General features: G+C 38.0%; 1 protein-coding gene across 1 annotated transcript in view; it reads right to left on the bottom strand.

The window, feature by feature from the left end:
• Positions 1–11763, bottom strand: part of LOC108968426 (insulin-like receptor) — a 55086-nt gene that overhangs the window by 27143 nt on the left and 16180 nt on the right. Inside the window, exon 2 of the mRNA XM_018932467.1 lies at positions 5215–7520. Coding sequence (XP_018788012.1) covers positions 5215–7222 — 2008 coding nt within the window. The 5' untranslated portion in view covers positions 7223–7520. The remainder of the gene's footprint in view (positions 1–5214; positions 7521–11763) is intronic.

Genomic DNA, 11763 nt, shown 5'->3' with positions numbered 1-11763 from the left:
TTTTGTTACTGGATTGTGGAATGGAAAGGTGAGCAGAAGTCCGAATAATTTTTGTAAATGTGGCAACTTCTTTGTTGATATTGTCTGAATAGGGGTATTTTTCGCAAAGGTCGCTGGCAGTATSTTGAAACTTTTCCCAGTTCGCTATATCTGTTAGGAACTTTGGAGTGGGTTGGGCCTTAAAGACATATATTTCTGGTTTACGTGACGTTGACAAATGGTTTGCTGCCGCCTTAACTGCACTAATAACGGATTTGTTTTGCGCCGCTGCTTTAGTTTTGCACTCTTGTGTGTATGTTGTAGATTTGTTGTTGTATGTGATTAATTGATTTGCCCACTTTTTGTAAACGACCAATAAATTTTGTATTGTTCATAAGAAGATCGTGTTTTTTAAGGTATTTTTTATTTTGCAAATTGAAATATTGAGCAGTAAATTGTACTAATTATGGCAAATGGTACATTGGAGTAATCAATACGCGATTTTGAGTAATTTTTCTAAGCTGGCTTGACGAACACTTATCGATTAGAAGAAACGTGATATTTCTAAAAACTTTTGTCAATTGATATTCGTTGCGATTATCTAGAAAGACCCTTACTGTCAAAGCAGCAATTTTGATAGTTTTTTCCTTGCATTAAATATTTGCATAGGAATATTGTTGTAGGATTTTATACTTACTCTCTTACTACTAATTTAATCTATACAGAGAACTATTGAAGGGTCATAATTAAAACGACAATAATGTGAATCATAAAAATCGAAAGAAAATACTACGCATGTATTCATGTATACCATACAGTACATACATATGTATGAACATAAAGCATAAGAAGGTAGCGAAGTAGTCGTTCCCTGAGCAATGCATCGCAATTGACCCAATTCACAATGGGTTCCAGCCGGCCGGAGAAGGCTAAGACAAGTACAGTATAGGACCTGCCACAGCAACGAGTTGATTAAACAACGCGCCATGTCGTCCAGTCTAATCGAGTACACAGCAGGTGATTCAATAATTATTAATCGGAACATGACATGTAAGCAGAGCACTACTTAATAATGTCATAGTGTGATAAAAGTAGCTGTTAATGTCTAATTAAGTAGAACAGAGAGCTCTTCCCAGCACTCAAACATGTCATTTATTTATATTTTTGCAAATATTCTATCTTTGCTGTTGCATTTAGCTTCTGTTTTTAAAACTACTATTACTCATAAAAAGTGAAACTCTTGAAAATAGTGTAAGTTATACACCGATCTGAAAAATTGTTCGAAATTGTACCGATAATCTATGCAAAATTTCGTGAAGATATCTTGTCAAATAAAGCAGTATTATAAGGACTTTAAGCCGATCGGCCCCTTCTCTACCCATATACAGGCGAGGGAGTTGTGGGCGGGAAGAAGCGGTTGAAGGAGAGGAACAGTGAGCTTCTTTATGAATGGGTCTAAGCTTAAGGGAAAGGTTGGTGGAGGGGTTTACTGTCCAGCTTCAAATTTCCTGAGTATTGAAGTGTTTCCCAAGGCAAGGTTGCAGCCATTAAGGTAGCGTAGATTTACTGCTCCGGAGTGCAGCCTCCTTCAGTGAAGTGATTATCCACTCATATAACAGAGCGACGATACTAGTTTTGAACTCATTAACAGTGCATAAAGGATTGCTCAAGGACCCCAGCGGAATCGCAAGAAATTGTGAAGCTGCTGAGCTAACAAAGAATGGAACCCTAGAACCGCTATCGGTAGAATGGGAGCGGGTCGATGCTCCCGTGTCCTCTTGCGTTCTACTACTAGATAGCTGGGCTTCGTGCTGTCACAAAAGACTTTTGACCCAAGCTGTATCGCAAGAGATCCAGTGGTCTCTTTGCCCTTCGTAAAGCTAGCCATCCCCTAGTCATTCCCTATTGGCGTCCTTGCTGTGAGGCTGGCAAGAAGATGAGGATGGGAACGGAAATTAAACGCCTACTAAGCGTTTTGTTTATTTATAAGTTCGAACACATGAGTTCTTCTTTTCTATATCTCTCTAGATCCGCAATCTATCTAACCTAACCTAACCTATATGTTAGAGTAGTGGATATCGGTGGTACAAATGATCAGATTCGTGCTCTGAAAAGCAAAGCTTCAGGTAGATATCTCTAAAACTAAGCGATTAGATCGCGCATATTATTGACTGACGCAGGAGCAGACGATAAACCGACTCAACTTTTTAAGCCGATCATATTTTATATGTTCTCCGACGTTTCCTTCAGGGTGTGGTACAAAAATATGTTGGATTTCCGAGAGGAATTTCTAGTTGAAAACTTATATAATTCCCCTAATAGGGACGAAAAAAAAACGGGAAGACATTTACATACTTATTTGTATGTAGGCATGAACTACTTATGAATATACACACATACATATATTTTGCCTATTGTAATGTAAACAATTATTATACAAGTACGTGCATACATATGCGAATAAAATGTGGCGCACTACTTTGAGCTTAACACTTAACACACTGTAATGTAAACTAGTTGGACGGTGCTCTTATTATATATTATAGGGAAGCAAATGGCTGAAGTCTATGCGACGCCTCGTGAGAAGCGACAAAACAAAACTACAAATACAAACCCAGCAAACATCGTTTATCTAAACGGCATAACGAAATCTTAACGGATATTAGAAGCTGTTTGGAAGAAGCGAGGTAGAAACATCTCAACACATCATTTTTCTTTTTTTTTTGCTTTTGAGCTCACACTTTTAGATATGGCACTGCTGATGTGAGTGGAAATTAAACGCCCAATCAAATATGTATTGGACTCAAGTCGCTCAGTCCAGTCACAAAGTGTACGCTTAAAGCCGAGCCGTGCGCATTTTCCCATTCATGCAACACGCGCATTTAAGCTCGGCTTGGCTTGGAGCGTCCACTTTGTGGCCACCATTATAAGATCGGATTCATGAGTTCTACATATCGTAGTTCATGTGCGTTCAGTATCTTGAGGATCGAGCAGCAAACCTAACCTAACCTAACCTAACCTTACAAATACAAACACAATTATTAGAGAATTTTCGCTCATTACATTAGAATTGAATTGGTGCAGTTTTTTTTTTTTTGTACACGATACTAAAAGTTTGTGCTTGCTGGGCATAATCAAAATTGTATATTATAAAACAAAAATGCTGATATAACAACAAACAATCACTGTTATAATCAAGTCTTTGTTGGTATGTGTGTGCTCTGTGTATTGAAGAAGTAGTGGTACTGCTTCTTATCAAGTGATACACACTCAATCTTGGACAACAATACAAAAAAAAAATGTTTTCTAACAACCACATGGCAGTGAATAGTTGATAAGAACGACAAATAGCGCGAGTAAACATGTTAGCTGACCGCCGATCGCATACTGGCAAACTCGAATGTGTGAATGCACATATACAAACGCATATATGCACACAAATAGCAGTTTAGTTAACGCCGGCAATTGACCAATCAGCGTGGGCCGTCGAGGGCTCTACTAAGCGCAACATATTGATATATTACATACGTACATACATACATATGTAAATATGCATATAATTATAACTGTACACTTCTGGGATTAGGCCTTCGCAGGCAGGAACTCACGTTAAACCACAACGGACTCTGTACACACCTTTGTATGCTTGTATTGAGATGCAATAGTTACTCCCCGTTCAAGGTGTACACTTTCTTAACCACACCTACCGGCACAGACCCTTTGGTACCACAAGTTAGCAGTCTATCTAAAATAAAATGGCACAATGCGTGAAAAATTTTTACAAAGGAAAGTTCTACCAACCAGCTACCTTTCAACAACATAAATTTAAATAATGTGCAGCTGAAAAAAAAAAATATATATTTGTAGGATCTTTTATTTTTAAATTCGGGGTCCTTTACTCTTTATTGATGGGAATATGAAAGCTCAGAAGTATGGAGAAGTTGTTTCTCATTTTATCGTAACGGTCGTAGAAGAACAATATGGGCATATTTCTGAGACCATGTCCCAGGACGACTCAGCACAGTATCATTGGACTAAATCGGTAAGTGTTATATAATATGTTATTTAATCATCGATATATCGTAATGTTTATGTATTAGAAGAATATCATCTGTCTATATTTTGCTTTTTATGCAATTTCAGAAAATGTTTGCAGACTTTGGAATATCGCATATGGCATGGTCAAAAATTCTCCCGTTTTGAACCCGATTGAGAGTCTTTGGCACGCCATGAAAAGAAAGCAGCTAAATACGGGCCAAGCTCAGAGACAGAACTGAAAAAATACTCAATAAGGTATGGGAGCAGGAATTTTCAATCGAATGCCTTGAAAACGTCGTTGTTTCGAAGCCTACTAGGGTACTAGGCCAACTAATGTTAGGGGTCTGGTTAGAATTTGTTCAAAAACAATTTTTCTTTTTCGTCTTAGGGCATTTCCGATGGGATTCCACGTTAACTCTACCTACATACATATAACTTATATGTATATCTACCTACACTTAGCAGTCGTAGCAAAATACTTGGCATTGTATTGTTAGTAAAAATTCGGAATGGAACAGCTTACAGCTCTTTTATTCTACCTGCAGTTAAATTTAAATACCCGTCTTTCGTCTTTTAAGGCAGTTTAGGCAGCTTACTGTTAAAAGCTTGCAGATCAAATTTGGAACTAAACGAACCTTTAGATCGGATATGCTACGATTTTAATTCTCATGCCTACACATTTTATTTAAATTTTATTTAAAGTGTTATATTGCTTTCTCTCATAAATACAATCTGAACAATTCATTTTAGCTTAATCTTAAATCTGAGCTGTTGAAATTTTTGTTTCTGTAGCTGAGAAGCTCTACTCATTGCCCGACTTCCAATTTCGGACGTACATATACGAACTTAGGGTTGGTTGGGTGTGGGGAGGGTAATCATTTGATTATTATAACTCAATAAATACATTTAGCAAATGAACTAAAGAGGTACGGGGACAACAGCTAAGAGTAAACCGCTAACTCTTGAGTTGTAGGCCCATAATTCCGGCCACTTTTTACCAAAAGCATTAAGTATAAATAGTATTCCTTGTTGACAGTTTGGGCGGTCGGAAGTAATTCGGATTGTACCACACCTCGATAATAGAAGAAAACTGTCAACATAAACTTGATTTTTGGCTACTACTTGTAGTAGTACTTGTAGATAGGATACTTAAATGTAGAAGTACTTGAAGATAGGTTTTTTTTTTTTGAAACTTACCAGTCTCGTTGCGGCCCAAAGCCACCGGTGATGTGCGGATAGCATTGCGGCTAGGCGCCGACGCCGCTGACGATGCCGCAATCGCGTGTGATGTCTGTGCATTTATCGATGGCAGAAATAGTGATAGGAACGACAGAATAAGTAGTAACTTATACAAAATTGTTAGATTTGGCATTTTGAAGTAACGCAAATGTTGTAATTGCAATTGTAGTGATGATGAGGAGGCGATATTGCACGCCTTGTGGTGGCTGTGCTGCTGTTGCAAAGCATTTTGTCGATGTGATGTTGGTGGTGTTGTTGGCGATGGTAATATAAAATTGAAGTAGTGATGTACATGTTGTTGTTGTTGTTGTTGTTGTTGTAATATCTGTGATTTTTCTTGTACTGTACGGTAGCTAGTGTGATGTTGCGATTGCGAGCATATAACGTTACTTAAATATCTATTATTATAGCTAGTCTGGTTGGCGTTAGCATTGGCGTATTGTTGTTGTTGCTCGGTTCGTGATGTATTAAATATATTTGCATAACTATTGTTACTATTGACTATATCCATTATATTATTATTTGCATTATCATTATCATTATTATTATTGTAGTAGGAATTACAGCGAATTTGTTGCATCAGTCTTGAGGGTGGAGGACGTTGTTGTTGTTGTTGTTGTTGTTTTTGTTGCGGCTGCTCTTGCCACGCGAGCATTTGCAGTTGTGCTTTTTCATTTGCATGTCTTTTATTGGATTTCGTATTCGTATTACAATTTCTCCTATGTCTACTGCTAATATTACTATTTGTCGTGTATTCTTTGTTGTTGTTGTTGTGGTTGCTACTATTGCTATTACTATTGTTTTTGTTTTTGTAAAGAAAACTATGGATTTTTTCGTGTACAGGATGCAAAAGTTGTACCTGAATGCACAATAATAAAATCTGAAAAGTGCGCAGAGCTTTATCGAAGAGCGCAGGCGCAGACGAATTTATACTTGTGGTTGTTGCTGTTGCAGCAACCGGATTTTTTTGATGTTGCTCATTGCAATTTGTACAGGTTGTATGAACTAATGATGATGAAGATGATGGTGGTGACAAAGTGAACGCTGCAGTTGTTGTGGTCAACTCTAAATCTGTTGTGGTTGTTGTTGTATTTAGCATTGGCGCTGCATATGATGGTGTTGAACGTGTTGGCGTCGTTTTCGTTGTTGCTGCCAATAAATCAGCTACTGCGAAAGGTGTACCCAAAGCAGTTGCTGTTCCAGTTGACATATCGTTGGTGTGCAAGAAATTGTTGCTGCTTCCTTGTCGCTTTTGCTGTCGACAGTTGCAACATACAAACGCCAACGCCACTGCGGTCTCCTTAGTAGATTGCGCCGATTGCTGCTGCACCAGTTGTTGCGTCAGTGATTTTGATGTAGTGCCATCACCGTTAACTAGCTTTATTGTTTGTGTTGTTGCATGCGGCAGTTGCACTGAGCGAGGCCTGCAACTGTCTACGCATTTGCCGTCGCATGCACAAGTATTGTGCTGCACAATGAGCAACTGCTGATCGTTGTAATCGGGTTTAGCTACGTGTGTTGTTGCACTGGTTGTTGTTGTTGTTGTTGATGATGATGAGTTAATCGTTGTGCATCTGCTGTGTGAACTTTTATGCTGCGCCACTTGTCGCACACTGCTGCCATTAAAATTGACTATTGTTGTAGGTGAGTAATTGCTACAACAACACGCGCAACACTCCTCCACTCGCTGACGGCAGATGATACAAACGCTGCAACAGTGGGGCTCGCTTTCGCGCATTACCAACGTCCTGTTGTCAGCAACAGCTCGAAACTCCTGCACTCCTCCTCCCGTATCGGTGGAGTTTTGTGTACGCTGCGCCGCTGCTGCCGCCGCCGACCAACGTCGGCCGCGTTCTGCACGCAGCGCATTGTTGTCAAGCCGTTGCCTCGGCATATCGACGCGAACGCGACTGTGCTGGTGATCCTGTTCGGCCCTCAAAATCAAACGCTCACAATTAACATCCATTTTGGCTAATTACTTTTGGACTAACTTTTGACATTGACTTAGATTTCCCCTTTTTGGCGCATTAAATTCTAGGGGAATTCCGTGTAGCAGTATTTTTACTTTGCTAATTCAGTGATTAAATGTTGCCAGGGCAACTCTGTGTGTTCTAAAATAGTCTGTATTCTCGTGAAATAACAAATTTTGAGGTTGGTTTTCACTTTTCGCGATACATCAAGTTCCGTTCAATTGCATCATCGTATTCGTCACGTCGTTTTTTTCGTATGTATTTCGGCATTTTTTGCACAAACAACGAGGTTAACTATAAAAAAAAGAATTTTAAATAAAATATTAGTTAAGCGAAACAAAATCATTTGTGTATAATATATATGTACGTATGCATACTATGTGCTAACTGTAGTTTTTAGGCAAGTACTAATGATGATTTTATAAGGGATAAGTAACATAATTAGTTTAGTAAATGCAGTAATTTAATCTACTTCTTTTCCGATTTCCATTCAAAATTGGTACATTTGAACTTCGTGCGCAAATCGAATCGATAAAAATGTTTTCTCTAGATTGCTACAATTGGATTGATCATGTGAAGTTTGATCTCCTTATATGTATCAATTAATGTGTACTTAGTAGCACAAAGCAGGCAGTGAAGGTCGTGCGATCGACTATCTATCTCTGAAGTCGACTAACCAGATGCATAGAAGCTTTACTGCGTAGAGTAACATTCGTCTTAGTACTAAGAGAGGCTGCTCACTGGGTGGAGTTCTATCCCCCTCTGCTATGGAGCCCAGTTGTAGATGAGTTCCTTGAGTTGCTCACTAGCAATGGGATTCGATGACAGTGGTACCCCGATGACATTGTCATAATGGCGCAAAGTAAATTTGAAAACACTCATTGCGAAATAATTCAAAGGGCTTAAGTTGTCCCTTTTACAAAGCGAAGATGTCTTTCGGGCTTGATTCCCCTAACACTCGGTGGCAGGGAGTTGGAGATGTCTAAAGGGTTAAATTCCTTGGCTTCACATTAGACTTAACCTTACAGTGCGGTAGGCATGTGGATTTAATGGCTGTCCAAAGCCACCATGGCACTCATGTTATGCAGATGCCTAGCCGGCAGATCCTGTTGCCGTAAGCCAGGTATCATAAGATGGCTGTATATCAATCGCCACCGCAACTAACTTAATCAGCGTATCGCTATACTTAGCGACAGTTAAGCGGTACTAAACGCGTTATCACGGTATGAGGTTAAAACGCATTTAGTGGAAGAGTATATAAGAAGGCTGAACCGCCTATCAGTGTACAACCAGGTGCACCTAATCTAGGTGCCGGGGCATAAAGGTATAGCCGGCAATGAGTTAGCCGACGAACTACCCTCTTTGTGGCAATTTCCAGGATGACAAGGCCAGAACCATGCTTTGCAGTGCGGTCACACATTGTAAAGGACCAGCTTCGCATAGAGGAGAGAGAGGGGAGATAACAGCATTGGCAGCATAGCACATTTCTGCCAAGCTACTTCTGGGAGGATACAACCTTTCAAGGTTTAAGAAAATGATCAACAATATAAGCGGTTGTAAGCGAGATCCGTGACGAGGTAGAATTCTACATGCATCAACGCATAATTACTGGTGACGAGACGTGGGTTTATGAATATTATATCGAAAGTGTCCAATAATTTAGTGAATGGCGTTCCGGAATGAACGGAAACCAAAACAAAAAATCGCCAGATGTAATACACCCACTGTTTTTCCAGTATCCGAAACACTTTTCATAAGAAATTTTGTTTTATCTCTTCGATCGACTGGAAACAGGTTCTCTACGGAGCAACAATTTCAGTTTGGGAACAGAAAAAATTAGACGGCGCCAAATCTGGTGAATACGGTGATGGATTGATGGCGTTTATTGCGGTTTGGGCTTTAAATTCGGTCACAATCATACTCTTTTGGAAAATAATTCAGCTTTATCGGTTTGTCAGCGCATTTATTGAAAAGTACTCTCGAACTAGATAGACTAGGTTATAGAGAGCATAAGTAATTGTAATCATCGCTAATTGTATTCCAAATTTTACTACATGTCTTACATTTATCGTTGAAAGCCTTTAGCAATGGTATGATATTGTGACTTTTATGTAGAACTATTTGAGAAACTATCGGGGGCCGCAGGAAACAGCGCTTACAGTGCAAACTAGATACGGTGAAGGAGAAAAAGATATAAATATTTATGCGTAAAAGTCTAGAACGAGTTATTAAAAAGATTATGTGGGCAATATAAATATCAATAAAAAAATTAGGTACGACGTTAACAAATAGCGTAAATAGCGTAACAACAACTAACCGTAGTGGCTTGCAAATAAAGAAATATTTATGTCGCAACTAATTGCCATGGAGGCAGATTGATACCATAATTGAGCGCAAATTCTAGGCAGTGTTACGCTCAACGCTCAACGCAGAATTTCTAATTGCAATGCATTTTTGCATATGAAATGTCAACTGCATTTTCGATTATATAATATAACGCGTAACTTTATACCCTCGTAACATGTTGCACAGGGTAATAATAACATTGTTCATGGAATAAAATTACGCCAACGATTTTTTCCAGTTCTTGAAACACTTTTCATAAGTTGTTTTTAAATCCGTAAATGTGTTAAATCTGGAAACTGTGTTTTTGAAGCCGGTTGACAAAATTTCTCGAGAACTACTCAACCCATTTCATGAATTTTTACACAGTTCTTTGAGATACAATTTTTAAAGACGTGGACGAAGGATTTTTTTTCGATTACAACTATTTGAAAAAAATTCGCGAAATTTTTACAGAAATTTTAATTTAAAATTAAATGAAAATAAAAAAAAATGAAAATTTAAAATTTAAGTTTAAAATTTTTTTTTTCAAAACTTTCAGAATTTCTTTATTAATGTTTTTTTTTTAAATTTTTTTGTAAGAAAAAAGTTTTGAAAAAATGCTACTTTTTACCCGAGGAAATGTATATAACCCCTTAAATTTATATGCAACTCTTTCAAAACAAAGCTTTGCCAAAATCTGAAAATATTCCTTCTTCGCGAATTGCAAATAAATAAATATATTCGTTTGCATGCGAACTAAGCTCGTCCTTACTGCATTGTTTGTGTGCTAGTTATATACACATTTCTCGCCGTACTCCATGTCTGTGCTTCGGGTTTCATTCATGCTTTGCCAACAGCGTAGTTTTAATAGTGCACAGTACGTATGCAAATATATGTATATATGTATGTAGATATGTTGGTGAATAAAAATGAAGTGGAAAATAAGTTACAACAACCAACAATCTATAAAACGTCACCTATGACGCGATCGTCTGTATGTTTGTGCCAGGCTTTTTAGGTAAGTAGTCGGCGCCGACGTCAATTAGGCAAGGCTTTATCAAACAACAACACAATATGTTTCTTGCAACTATTGCGTTAAGTTTATTGAAAATCAACGTTTTGCATTACTTTTATTTGCATTTGATGATGTTTTATTTGGCTGATGACACTCAGCCGTGCAGTAAAATCATCACACTTTTTCTTGGGTTTTGTGTGTCTACCATAAAATGCAGTGTTATGCTTAAATTGTGCGCATTTAATTAATTGCAGTCGGCAAAATTTCGAATGTGATTCACAGTTCATTCATGATTAACAGTTGGTATCTTAAAATCGATTTTGAACTTGAAGTTCGAAAGAAGGCACCTTTATTATTATTTTGATTTTGATCGGTCAGTTTGAATGACAGCTGTAGGCAACAGTAATATGATCTGAACAATTTGTTCGGGGATTATATAATAGCGTTGCCCTAGAAAATAAGTTAAATATTATGAAGATAGCTTTTCAAATAAAAAAGTTTTCCACATGAAGACTTTTTGGGTTTTGATCGATAAGTTTTTATGGCAGCTTTATCTTATTGTATCTATTAAAAACCCCTACAATGTATTTCTTGGACCAGCTAAACACCCAGTAAGCAAGCTTTTAAGTTGAGAAAGCAGCTTTATGACCAGTCTGATAACAATCTTGAGCCTGTGAATGTGGATTGTGTAACAGCGATTTGTTACGAAGACAAAGTTTGCCATTCGACCACGAGCGGCACGATCCATTAGTCTTTTCTCGTCGTTCTCTCGCTTACAAAAATCGGTTTGGGCGACAAAAAGAGTCGTGGTTTGAACATAGCTCTATATGTGCATATACTTAGTTTGTATTTTGAGAGGTATAGCTGATGCACTCTCAATTGGTTTGGCATAAATATATAGCACGACTGTTGCTAGACTATTTGTCCATCCTTTATCTCTATCGCATATGCTTAATAACAACAATGTCATCAATCACTCGTAATATCGCCTCAACTGTCAATACACACAGTTTTTATTTACATATGTATTATTATTATAATTACTGCAAATGAACTGCATCAATGGCGCCTATGACGCTTCTCGAGGCGGAAGTAACGAAAAACGTATTATAAACAACAATCATTTATGCGTTATATTGCTCCACATGCTCCACATTTTACTAGCAGAGTGAACGCTTAAAGCCGAGCCGTGCGCAT

Source organism: Bactrocera latifrons, unplaced genomic scaffold, assembly GCF_001853355.1.
Source record: "Bactrocera latifrons isolate USDA-ARS-PBARC rearing strain unplaced genomic scaffold, ASM185335v1 scaffold_215, whole genome shotgun sequence".
Classification (NCBI taxonomy): Eukaryota; Metazoa; Arthropoda; class Insecta; order Diptera; family Tephritidae; genus Bactrocera; species Bactrocera latifrons.
The sequence above is the reverse complement of the archived record's forward strand: the minus strand, read 5'-3'. Positions and strand labels throughout refer to the sequence as shown.